This window comes from Galeopterus variegatus, unplaced genomic scaffold (genome assembly GCF_000696425.1).
Source record: "Galeopterus variegatus unplaced genomic scaffold, G_variegatus-3.0.2 Scaffold4739, whole genome shotgun sequence".
Classification (NCBI taxonomy): Eukaryota; Metazoa; Chordata; class Mammalia; order Dermoptera; family Cynocephalidae; genus Galeopterus; species Galeopterus variegatus.
Genome location: NW_007730850.1, coordinates 131,462 through 143,270, shown reverse-complemented (window position 1 = coordinate 143,270; position 11,809 = coordinate 131,462). Strand labels below are relative to the sequence as shown.

Sequence of the window (11,809 nt, the reverse complement as noted above, 5' to 3'; positions counted from 1 at the left end):
GGATCGCAACCCTCAGTGTTGCCCCCGTACCGGACCGGGGACCGGCAATGGGATTGCAAGCCTCGGTGTTGCTCCGGCGCCCCGCTCAGCCAGCGAGCGGGAACCGGTCTGTATGTGGGATCCGAACCCTTGGGCGGGAGCGCCGCCGCACTTCCCAAGCGGCGCACTATCCAGTGCACCACCGGGCCGGCCCATAAATAGTCTTTTTAATGAATGGTGCTAGGACAACTGAATATCTATATGCAAAAGAATGAAGTTGGACCCCTACCTTAAACCATATACAAAAATTAACTTAAAGTGGATTACAAACCTTAAATGTAAGAGCTAAAGCTGTAAAACTCTTAGAAGAAAACATAGGAGTAAATCTTTGTAATCCTGGGTTAGGCAAAGCCTTCTTAGATACACCACTGAAAATATGTGACAAAAGAATAAATAAATTGGATTTCATCAAAATCAGAAACTTCTGTGCCACAAACAATACCTTAAGAAAATAAAAAGTCCATAGAATTGGGGAAAATATTTGTAAACCATACAGATAAGGGACTCGTATTCAGAATATTTAAAGAACTCTTACAGCTCTATAATAAAAAGAGAACTTAGGTAGGCAAAGGACCTGAATAGATATGTTTCTGAAGAAGATATAAAAATGGCCAATAGGCATATGAAAAGATACTCGACTTCATTAGCTACCAGGGAAATGCAAAAGAAAACCACATTAAGATAACACTTCACACTCATTAAGATGGCTGTAATAAAAAGACAGGCAATGACAAGTGGTGGCAAGAATGCTGAGAAATTAGAATTTTCATACACTGCTGGTGGGAATGTGAAACGGTCCAGCTGCTTTGGAAAACAGTTTGGCAAGTCCTCAAAATGTTAAACACTGAGTTACCATGTGACTCAAAAGTTCTATTACTAAGTGTCTACCCAAATGAAATGAAAACATATGTCCACAGAAAAACTATAATTGAGTGTTCATAACAATATTCATAATAGCCCCAAAGAGGATATAACTCAAAAGTCCATTGACTGGTGAATGGATAAATAAAACATGGCACATCCCTGCAGAGGAATACGTGTTGTTAAAAAAAGAACAAAGTATTGGCATATGCTGTAGTACGAGTAAGCCCTGAAAACATCATGCTAAATGAAAGAAACCAGTCACAAAAGACTAGATATTATATAATTCTACTTATATAAAATGTGTAAAATAGACAAACATATAGAAATAGTAAGTTGATTAGTGTTTGCCAGGGGCTAGTGGGGAGGACTGGATACAGAATGACTACTTAATGGGTATGGAGTTTCTCTTTGGAGTGATAAAAATGTTCTAATATTAGACTGTAGTGATGGCTGTATGACTTTGCTAATATACTAAATGGGTGAATTGTAAGGTATGCAAATTATGTCTCAGTAAAGCTGTTAAAGATTAAAAAATATTTATAAAATAGGCCCAATAAAGCTCATTCGCCCATTCCACCAAGTGAGGATACAACTAGAAGGTGGCACTTATGAACCAGGAAACGGACCCTCACCAGGCACAGAATGTGCTGGTGTCTTGGACTTCCCCATCTCCAGAACTATGAGAAATAAATCTCTGCTGTTTATAATCTACCCAGCCTACAGTATTTTGTTATAGCATACTGGACAGACTAGGACAACAAGAAACCACGGAAAACATGCCATAAGAGAAAATATTGATTAAAATCTCTAGGAGTTGAATTTCCATTTGCTGTAGACTGGATGCCCCTCACGAACTTCACTGAAGCTTAATCCCCACTGTAACTGTTGAGGATGGGAAATCCTATTATGGTAATTGAAAGGCAGTGCCTTGAATAGGTGATTAGATTATAGGACCATGCCACAGTGAATGGATTAAAAATGGTCTCGGGTGTGGTTTGGAGGGCTTTAAAAGGGGAGCACGAAGAGTCTGTCTCCCTCTGCTCTCTCTGCTTCCACCATCTTGCAATGTGAGACCCCTGGGTCACTGTTGCCACCACCAGATGGACTTTAGACTTCCTAGGCTCAGAAACGGTAAGCAATAAATTTTGTCTTCTTTATAAATCACCCAGTGTCAAGTATTTTGTTATAAGCAAAAGAAACAGACTAAACACCATTTGTTATGTTTTTCTTCCTACAGAACTACTGACATTCAATTTTTGCCAGTTACGTAAATTGTTTTTAAAAAATTGTGCTGAAAGCTGAGTCCTTATTCTTTTCCAAAAAAAAGGTAATTGCCTTGCTTAATATTATCTTGAGAAAAAAAAAAGGCCCCAAAGGGAAGATATTTGGCTAATGATTATCTGATGAAGAAAGAGACAGTGAGGCAGTATAATGTATTCTAATGACTATGGACTAAGAAGCCAGGCACATGACTTCAAATTCCAGCCCTGCCGCTTATTGTCTATACTTCTTAGGCAAGTTATTTAACGTAATTACACCTCAGTTTACTCATCTCTTAGTACCTACTTCAAAGGGTTGTACTTAGATTTAAATGTCAATATATTAAAGAGTTTAGACAGTATCTGGCATAGTAAGCACTCAAAAAATATTAGAATTATGAAAGAATACGAACAACAGCAGGATTTTAAAACAAGTTCTTTTATGGCTGAAGGTGAAAGAGGATATGCAGTACCACTGGCTATGTTAGACTACAAAGTGGTAGGTGGCTAGAGGAAAGATGGAAAGGCATAATTACTAATAAATGTATGCCATCGCTGATCTCTATATTTTGCTTGATTATTAAATCAGAAGAAAACATTAAATGTAAAAAACAAGGTAAACAAAATAAAATATACAAATATAATCTCATGCAAAGATAGTAATACAGGAAAGAAAAAGTGACCGTTTCTCATCTTCTATAGAAATTAGGAAAAAGAATTTTACCTCCATTGAAAGTAACTTCTCCAAGGCAGTCTCTTGGTACTTTTGATGCACAGCGTTTATGGCAGTTGAATTTGCAGTCTAAAATAAAATATTCAGCTTATTAATTTATGTTAAAAAGTCAGCCAATATCACTCACAGATGAAACATTATTAGTGATGATGATGATGTTATAATAATAATAAAGTCTTCCTCTACTAAGAACTCAGGTCTCGGACTACAGGTCTGGTTTCAAATTCTGATGGCATCTCTTAATAGTTGTTTAACCATCTACAAGTCACTTAACACTCCCCTGCTGACTCAGTTTCTTCATCTGTATAATGAGGTTAATACCATTTGTGTAACACTACCAAATGTGCTGGTAGCTCCATGTTTCCTTCTCTTACCTCACATTCATCTTTCCACACCCCCAGTAAGAGTTTCTCAAGTTGACTAAATTCCTATCCAGCATATCTCAGGTACATATTTTCAATTCCTAAGTATATGGACCTGATGCGTATGCAGAAAAGAGACAGATTCGACAAATATTTATCAGGAATCTAATAAGTGCTTTCACATACAACCCTGTGAGGAAGGACTGAGTTTCTCAGGCACATGGTCTCCCAGTTTTCCATAATGGTTCTTTTCAGCCTGCAAGAACCTGAGTTGAGAGCATTGCAGATCAATGTCAGGTACCATCTGTTTAACACATATTTGAGTTTGGTTCTCAAACTGTAGTCCCCAGACCAGCAACATAAGCATCACTTGGCAACTTGTTAGAAATGAAAATTCTTGGGCCCCCTCCCAGACCTATTACCATCAACAACTCTGGGAGTGGGGCTGAGAAATGTGTGTTTAAATGAGCTCTTTGACACTAACATTGGGACCCACTGATGTAACTTTGTTTAACACCACCTTTGAAATGCAATAATTGGGTAAAAATAATTTTGAGTCCTGATTTAGGATGCTTTTGTAACTCATGTGAGTCAAGGGAATCCTGGGTCTCATGCCAACAGCATAGGCTGAAGGTCATTATATGAAAAAGCCCCAAGAAATTGATAATTTGGTGGATGATAAAGTTTGCATTATATAAAACACTGTCCTAGGGCTGGCCAGTTAGCTCAGTTGGTTAGAATGTGGTGCTGATAATACCAAGGTCCAAGGTTCGACCCCTGCACTGGCTAGTTGCAAAAAACAAAAATGAAAAAATAAAAACAAAACACTGTCCTCCTTATGAGAAGCCCTAGGAAAAATTCAAATATGGTGTTAATATTAATAAGCTGGCACATCTCTTAAACAATAGATTTGTTTTTTATCTTATGAACTTTGAAAATTGTGAAAATAACCAGGTTTTCATTTTCCCATTGAACACTCAGAGCCAAATTTGTGGGCCACCTGCAGTTAAGTATGTAGGTTCTAATAGCAGGCATTTTAATTTCTCTATCTTCTTACCCATGTTTTTTTTTAATTTGCTTATGCTTTATTATATCTTACTTATGATTTCAAACTGCCTTGACATTTTTATATAGCAAAGTAGAAAATAAAAAGATGAATGGATGGATGGATTGTCAAATGATCCAGCATAACTGTTTTATCTTAACTCAATTATTTCTTTTTTGTTTCTTAGCTTGAGAAAGGAATGAAAATGATAACTATTTTACTTTAAGTGTCTTAATTCATATTATAAAAATATAGGAATCACTGAAGTAAATTATGATTATTTTTTGATAACTGAAATAGCTTATTTGTACAGAAATAAACCCTGCTATTTTCTGAACCAATGTCAGTGCAAAACATTCTTCTTCTAGAACCCTAAAAAGAGAAACGAATCACCTAGTGGCAGAATTAACAGGCTTTATTTAAAAATTCATTAGTCTACATATTTATTTTAGTTCCTCTACAAAATGTACTTTTCTGCATATGGTTTTAGAATGTTTCTGTTTGTTTAGCAGAATGGCACTATTAACTATCTTTACTAAGATTATCTGTTGGCTACAATTTGTACATCTATTATTAATGTTCTTTCTCAAAACATTTCTCAGTGACTGCTTGCCAATACACTTTTGTTTTGATATTTAAAGTATTAATTTATGTCTTAACTCATACTCAAAGCAAGCTGTTGAAATAAAATTTCAATGTTTAATTATGCCTGCCTAATGCTTATTAAATACCTGACAACAAATGTACAACCTGTTCTCTATTTGATGTTCCCATACACTATCATATATTGTCAGAAAAAGCTTTCTTTTCTTCTATACTCAAATTTAACTTATAAACAATTATCTTATTCTGTGGTATAAGCAAGGATTTATTATTGCAAAAACCTCAACCCTAATATTCACCTGATAATGATCACTTGATAATTCAATTCCACAAATACCTGCTCCATATAAAAAAAGTATGGTACCAGGAACTGTTAAATCAATCACATGGAAAAAAGTATACAAGATTATAGTTAGATCACTTATTCTCTATCCTATGCAATGACTAATAATCTAAGACATTTAAACTATTTTAGTTTTCACTCTACTGTACAGCATTGTTGAAAAGAAGATATGAGACAAAAATTTAAAATAATCTTTAAGAAGCATAAAAGCTAAGGAAAAATTGTTCCATTATTCTATAAAAAGCCTGTGTCATTAAGAGATGTTTTGAGAATACTATGATAATGTGCTGGGTTAGTATTCAAATAAGGGTGGCCTGTATTATAATTTCAGTGATTTCTACTACATCCTATTTCCGTGTGATTATTCTCTGTAATGATGTTTTTGTACAATTCTCCTAGCTATATAATTAAAAACAAAAAAATCAGGAAAAAAACGTAGTATGTTTACACTTGTGTGTATGAATATTTAATGAAAGAAGAAAGCTTTATTTCTATTTTGGTAGTGTCTGGCTCTGGAATACAAAAGACTTAAACTTGACTGGCTGGTTAGCTCAGTTGGTTACAGTGTAGTGTTATAACACAAAAGTCAAGGGTTTGGATCCTCTTCCTGGTCAGCCAAAGACAAACAAAAGAAACCAACCAAACAAAAAACTTAAGTTCAAATTTCTGCCTTGTTGCTTACTAACTATTTTATATTGGCAAGTGTTAAACACGCGGGTTAAGTAGCCATGCCTCATGGATCCAAATTCTAGTTTTTCTGTTTACTAGCTATGTGATCTTAAGCAAGTTACTTAATCTCTCTATGCCTATAAAATGGAAAATGATAGCTATTACCACTACTAACTATATTTCCCATAGAGTTGCTTTGAAGATTGAGTATGTAAAGCTTGTTTTTTTAGCACAGTGCCTGGTACACAGCACACACACTGCAGATAGAAATAGTAGTTGTTAGTTCACGTATTTTATAAATATATGTATTTCCTTTCTTTTTAAACTACGAGAACAATTTCTCTGGCTAATGCCTCTGAAATATAAATATTTTAAACCTGTATTTGCTATCAAAAACAGACATAAATTTGACTTGAGGAACACATCCAATCCTACCTTTACATTGCATTCCTTGGCGAAAGAGGCCTTTCAGTAACCGCTTGCAGTACTGACATATTGTGGGACGGGTATAAGAGTGAACAGCAAATGTGTGTGGAACTTTTACTCTGCACATTACCATCTTTTCCATCCAGATTGGGCGACCACTCCAAGAAGGAATTCTCTTACTTGGTTCTTGGTGAACATGTGACTACAACATAAGTAATTTCCATATGTATAAGTTAATATTAAAAACAAAGAACTGGGATCAGAGCTTAACCACAAAAGTCATTTATTTGGAATGCTAAAGCCAAAAACCTAAAAATGTGGATCTCAGCAGTTTCCTTCGGAAAGCTTAATTTACCAACGCTTGAATAAAAGAAGTGCAGAATTTTTTTTTGCTATTATTTATGCTTAAAAAATAAATCTAAGATATGTTCATTCTCACGTACGCATTAACTGATTAGCTATTATTTGACAGGCATGCTCAGCATTTTACAAATAAAAACCAAAAACCTTGAAATGAATTTATAACAGATGTTCAAATCCCTTTAAAAACATGACCAAGAAATTAATCACAAGAAAAAGTAAATAAATTCAGAAGTATTATTGTTGCTCATGTTGCATTACTGAACAAGATGTCTAAAAATATTTTGAAACAAATCTTAGGTTTTCAAATTTATCTTAACAAATACTAAAATATGTATGCAAAAATTTAAGTCTAATTGATGATGATGACATAAATAATGGCAGACACAAAACTAATTAAAACAACTTTAGCCCTAGTAATTAGGCTTTAAGAAGTTCCTTGACATTTTCAGTATTTTCCAGTTGTTTGAGTTTTTTCTCCCCCAGGTAAATGAAAAGCAAAACTAAAGAAAGGGTCAATTAAAAATTTTTGTGTAACCTGTGGGATAAGTGGATTTTTGTAGCTGTGACCTTTTCTAGATAAAGGGAAGAATCAAACTGAATTATAGGCCATTTCAATGTGGCTCATTTTATTTCAGCAAACATTCACTGATTAATATATGGCAGGCCCTATACTATACATTGGGGACACAAAAATAAATAAAACAATCCATGTTCTCAAGCACAAAAACCAAATACCTACCTACCACCTACATGTGTTCACAGATTTTGTTGTAACTGCTTGCACCTTCACTGCCAGACCGAAGCCCTGAAACCTTTTAGATGCCTTCTATAATGTTTGTAATATTTGTAACTCAGAGAAGTTGAGTTATTCTACATTGCTATGTGCAACCAATGGAAGCAAAAGTCAGAAGAAACCAAGAGACAGAGAAGTGTTAGAGAGAAGGGGAAGAGAAAAAAAAAGTAGGAGGAGGAAAAGGAAAAGAAGAAAAGGACAGAACACATGAATGGAGCAGAGCAATATAAAAAGAACACAAAGGTAGCATCAGACAGTTTTTTACTATGTGTAGCCAGAAGTTTTCTAAAACAAATTATGAAGCAGTTTGGTTCAGAAAAAGTACAAAAAGCATGTTAAAACCAAAACCACACTTGCATGTTTCAATTGTATGAAGTTTCCTACTCTAGTCTGGCTCACCCTTCCTCCATGCTGCCATGTATGGACACCTTTAGCAAACAGAACACCACAGTGATTCTGCAAAACTAATTAAGAAGCCAGCAGGAACTAGAAATAGATATTTTAGACCTTTGCTCATCCCTGGCTCCCTTTTGTAATGGTGACTCAACACTGCTTCTCCTGCTCCTGCTTCTACCATTTTTGGTTTGTCTCAAGTTCAAAACACAAGACCGAGTAAGACTGATTTAGCCAGTCATCATCAAATATATAGGGTACACCTGTAAGGAAGAGATTTCATAACAGACCCCTTAATATGCCAATGGCCAATTTGTGACTGCCTTTTGGTCAGGTCCTGCTGGGATCAGGGTATTAGGGATCTTTGCTCATCCCTGGCTCCCTTTTGTAATGGTGACTCAACACTGCTTCTCCTGCTCCTGCTTCTACCATTTTTGGTTTGTCTCAAGTTCAAAACACAAGACCGAGTAAGACTGATTTAGCCAGTCATCATCAAATATATAGGGTACACCTGTAAGGAAGAGATTTCATAACAGACCCCTTAATAAGCCAATGGCCAATTTGTGACTGCCTTTTGGTCAGGTCCTGCTGGGATCAGGGTATTAGGGACATGGTATAGAGCATCCGTACCAGGAACTACTCAGGGGTCTGTGGTTGCAGCAGCCAATAAATGTATCACTTCCAGTACAAACAGTTATTTATGTTATTATCCTAATTTTAAATATGTATTTTAAAATGCTCAGAGGGGTTAATACTACCAAGTGGTATTATTAAAATCAAGATTTAAAGTTAGGTTTTTCTATACTATAGTTCAGTAATTCTTAACCTTTTTCCCATCTCCATATGCCTGGCCATACAATACAATCCCATTAGTAACAGTGATTTGGCACTCTATTGGATGAGGAAGGCAGGAAAGGTTTGGCAGAAATTGGAGGGAGAAGATGACAGAATTATCTAGAGAATTAGGTTAAAATGGGATCGCTGAGATTACTAACTACAACTGAGTAAAAGTTCTTTTCTAACCTTGCTTTAACGTCCCCTATTTACAAATTAGTGCTTAGCTTAAACTCTTTATTTCTTCCTTGTTAATGTATGGGCAGAAATTTTTTAAAAGTACGGTTTTTTGTTTTTTTTCTTTTCTCTACATCCTAGTCAACGCTTTTTTTAAAATAGCATCCATCCTTATGGGTATGATATTTCATTGTGATTTTGATTTGTACTTCTCTAATAGCTGAAGATGTTAAGAATCTTTTTGCTTATTGGCCATTCGTATATCCAATTTGCAGACATATCTATGCAAATTCTTTGGACAATTTAAATTAGGTCATTTGACTTTTTTTATCGACTTTTTAATAAGATCATTATAATATTTTATATATCCATCAGTCTCCTTATCAGTATACGATTTCCAAATATTTTCCCTGTTCTTAGATTTGTCTTCTCACTTTATTGAGGGTATCCTTTGCATCACAAAAGTTTTAAATGTTGATATGGCCCACTTATCTATTTTTTTGATTGTTTGTTACTTGTTCCTTTGGTGTTATATTTAAGAAATCATTGCTTAATTCAAGGCCACAAAGACTTACATTGTCTTCTAAAAGTTTTATAGTGATAGCTCTTACATTGAGGTTTATGATTCATTTTGAGTTAATTTTTGTCTGATGAGAATTAAAAAACAAAATTCACCTTTTTTTTGTATGTGAATATCTACTTGTCCTAGCATCTCATTTGTTGTAGAGACTGTCCTTTCTCTCATGAAATGCCTTGGTACTTATGTCAAAAAGGAATTGACCACAATTGTAAGGTGTCCTAGCATCTCATTTGTTGTAGAGACTGTCCTTTCTCTCATGAAATGCCTTGGTACTTACGTCAAAAAGGAATTGACCACAATTGTAAGGATTTCTGCACTCTCAACTTTATTGCACTGATCTACATGTGTCTTCATATACTAGTACCACACTGTCTTGACTACTGCAACTGTGTGTGCATAGTATGCTCTGAAATCAGTATGTGGGAGCTTCAATTTTGTACTTTTTCAAGATTATTTTGGCTAGTCTTTAGTTTAATTTCCATAAGAATTTTAACATTAGCTTGTTATTTTCTGCAAAAAAAGTCAGGTGAAATATTGACAAAGATTTTATTAAACCATAGATTAACTTTGAGAGTACTGTCATCTTAACAACATCTCATCAATATAGAATGTTTTCCTACTTATTTAGGTATTATTTAATTTACTTTGAAGTGTTTTGTAGTTTTCACTGTATAAGTCTTGCACTTAGGTTGCTAAATTTATTACTAAACATTTTATTATTTTTGATCCTATTGTAAATGGAATTTGTTTCTTGATTTTATTTTTGGGTTATTTATTACTCATGTTAAGACACACAATTAAATTCTGTATATTGATCTTGAATTCTATTATTGCTAAACTCATTCATTAGTTCTAATAGTTCTGTTTTTTTCCTTGAAATCTTTAGGCTTTTCCATATACAAGATCATATCATCTTGAATATTGATAGTTTATTCTCCCTTTCCAATATGGATGCTTTTTTTTTTTTTTTTTTTGCCTAAGACATTCTTGTATTATTCCTGAAAATAAAGAGAAAATACCCAACTGTTAAGTAGTGATGTTAGCTGTGGGTTTTCATAGATGCCCATTATTAGACTGAGGAAGTTCCTCATTTTTTGGGTGTTTTGGTTTTATTTTTGCCATGATAATTTTGTAAACAAATTATTTTTTCTATGTCTTTTAAAATAATCATGTGACTTTTTTTCTTCATTCTATTAATATGGTGTATCACATTGAGTTTTTGCATGTAAACCAGTCTTAGTTTCCTGGACTAAATTCTACTGGATTATAGGAAATAATCTTTTTATGTATTACTAGATATATTAGTTAATGTGTTAAGGATTTTTGCTTCTATTTTAGAAAAGATTGAGTCTGCACTTTTCTTGTGACATTTTGTCTATTTTTCATATCCGAGTAATAATGGCAACATAAGATTTGGAAGTATTCTCTTCTGTTTTTGAAACAAAGGCTGGACAGTTAGCTCAGTTGGTTAGAACTTGGTTGATGACACCAAGGTCAAAGGTTTGGATCCCTCTACCAGCCAGCAGCCAAAAAAATAAACAAACAGGCTTTCTATTTGTTTTGTAAGAGTTTGTGAAGGATTGGTATTAATTCTTCTTCAAATGTTTGGTAGAATTCACCAATAAAGTCACCTTGGTCCAGGTATTTATTTGTTGAAACTTATAAAATTATTAATGTAATGCCTTTGGTCTTCATAGCTTTATTTAGATTCTGTATTTATAATTCAGTCAGTTTCAGTAGTTTTCATCATTCTAGGAACTGACCATTTTATCTAAGTGATCTAATTTGTTTGTAGACAGTAATTTACAGTATTCCTTCACAAACTTTATTTCTTTAAGGACAGTAGTAATATTCCCTTTTTTATTTCTGGTTTTGGCAATGTCAGTCATTGTTTCTCTCTCTTTTTTTTCTTTTTAAGTTTTGGCCACAAAACAAGTTTGATACATTTAAAAAGACTATAGAAAATATATTCTCTGACCACAACAGAAGGACATTTAGAAAATTCACAAATGTGTGGAAATTAAACAATACTCTCCTAAATAAAAAATGGTAAAAAGAAAAATCAGAGGGAGATTAGAGAGTACTTTGAGATAAAAATCAAAGTCCAATATATCAAAATTTATATGATGCAGGGCTCATGCAGTGCTTAGAGGAAAATTTATACTTGTAAACACCTATATTAAAAGTAGGAAAAATTTCAAATCAGTAATGTGAACTTCTTTTTTTTTTTTTCCTTTTTGTCTTTTTTACTGACTGGTAACGGGATTGCAACCCTCAGTGTCGCGCCCATGCCGGGGAACGGCAACGGGATCGCAACCCTCAGTGT

The 11,809-nt window shown here is 34.2% G+C and overlaps 1 protein-coding gene across 1 annotated transcript in view; it reads right to left on the bottom strand.

Annotated features, from left to right (window-relative positions):
• PRKD3 (protein kinase D3) overlaps positions 1-11,809 on the bottom strand; it is a 68,889-nt gene that overhangs the window by 23,034 nt on the left and 34,046 nt on the right. Inside the window, exons 5-7 of the mRNA XM_008588247.1 lie at positions 6,353-6,545; positions 2,887-2,964; positions 674-686 (exon numbers count right to left, since the gene is read on the bottom strand). Of these exons, the coding sequence (XP_008586469.1) occupies positions 674-686; positions 2,887-2,964; positions 6,353-6,545 (284 nt within the window). The remainder of the gene's footprint in view (positions 1-673; positions 687-2,886; positions 2,965-6,352; positions 6,546-11,809) is intronic.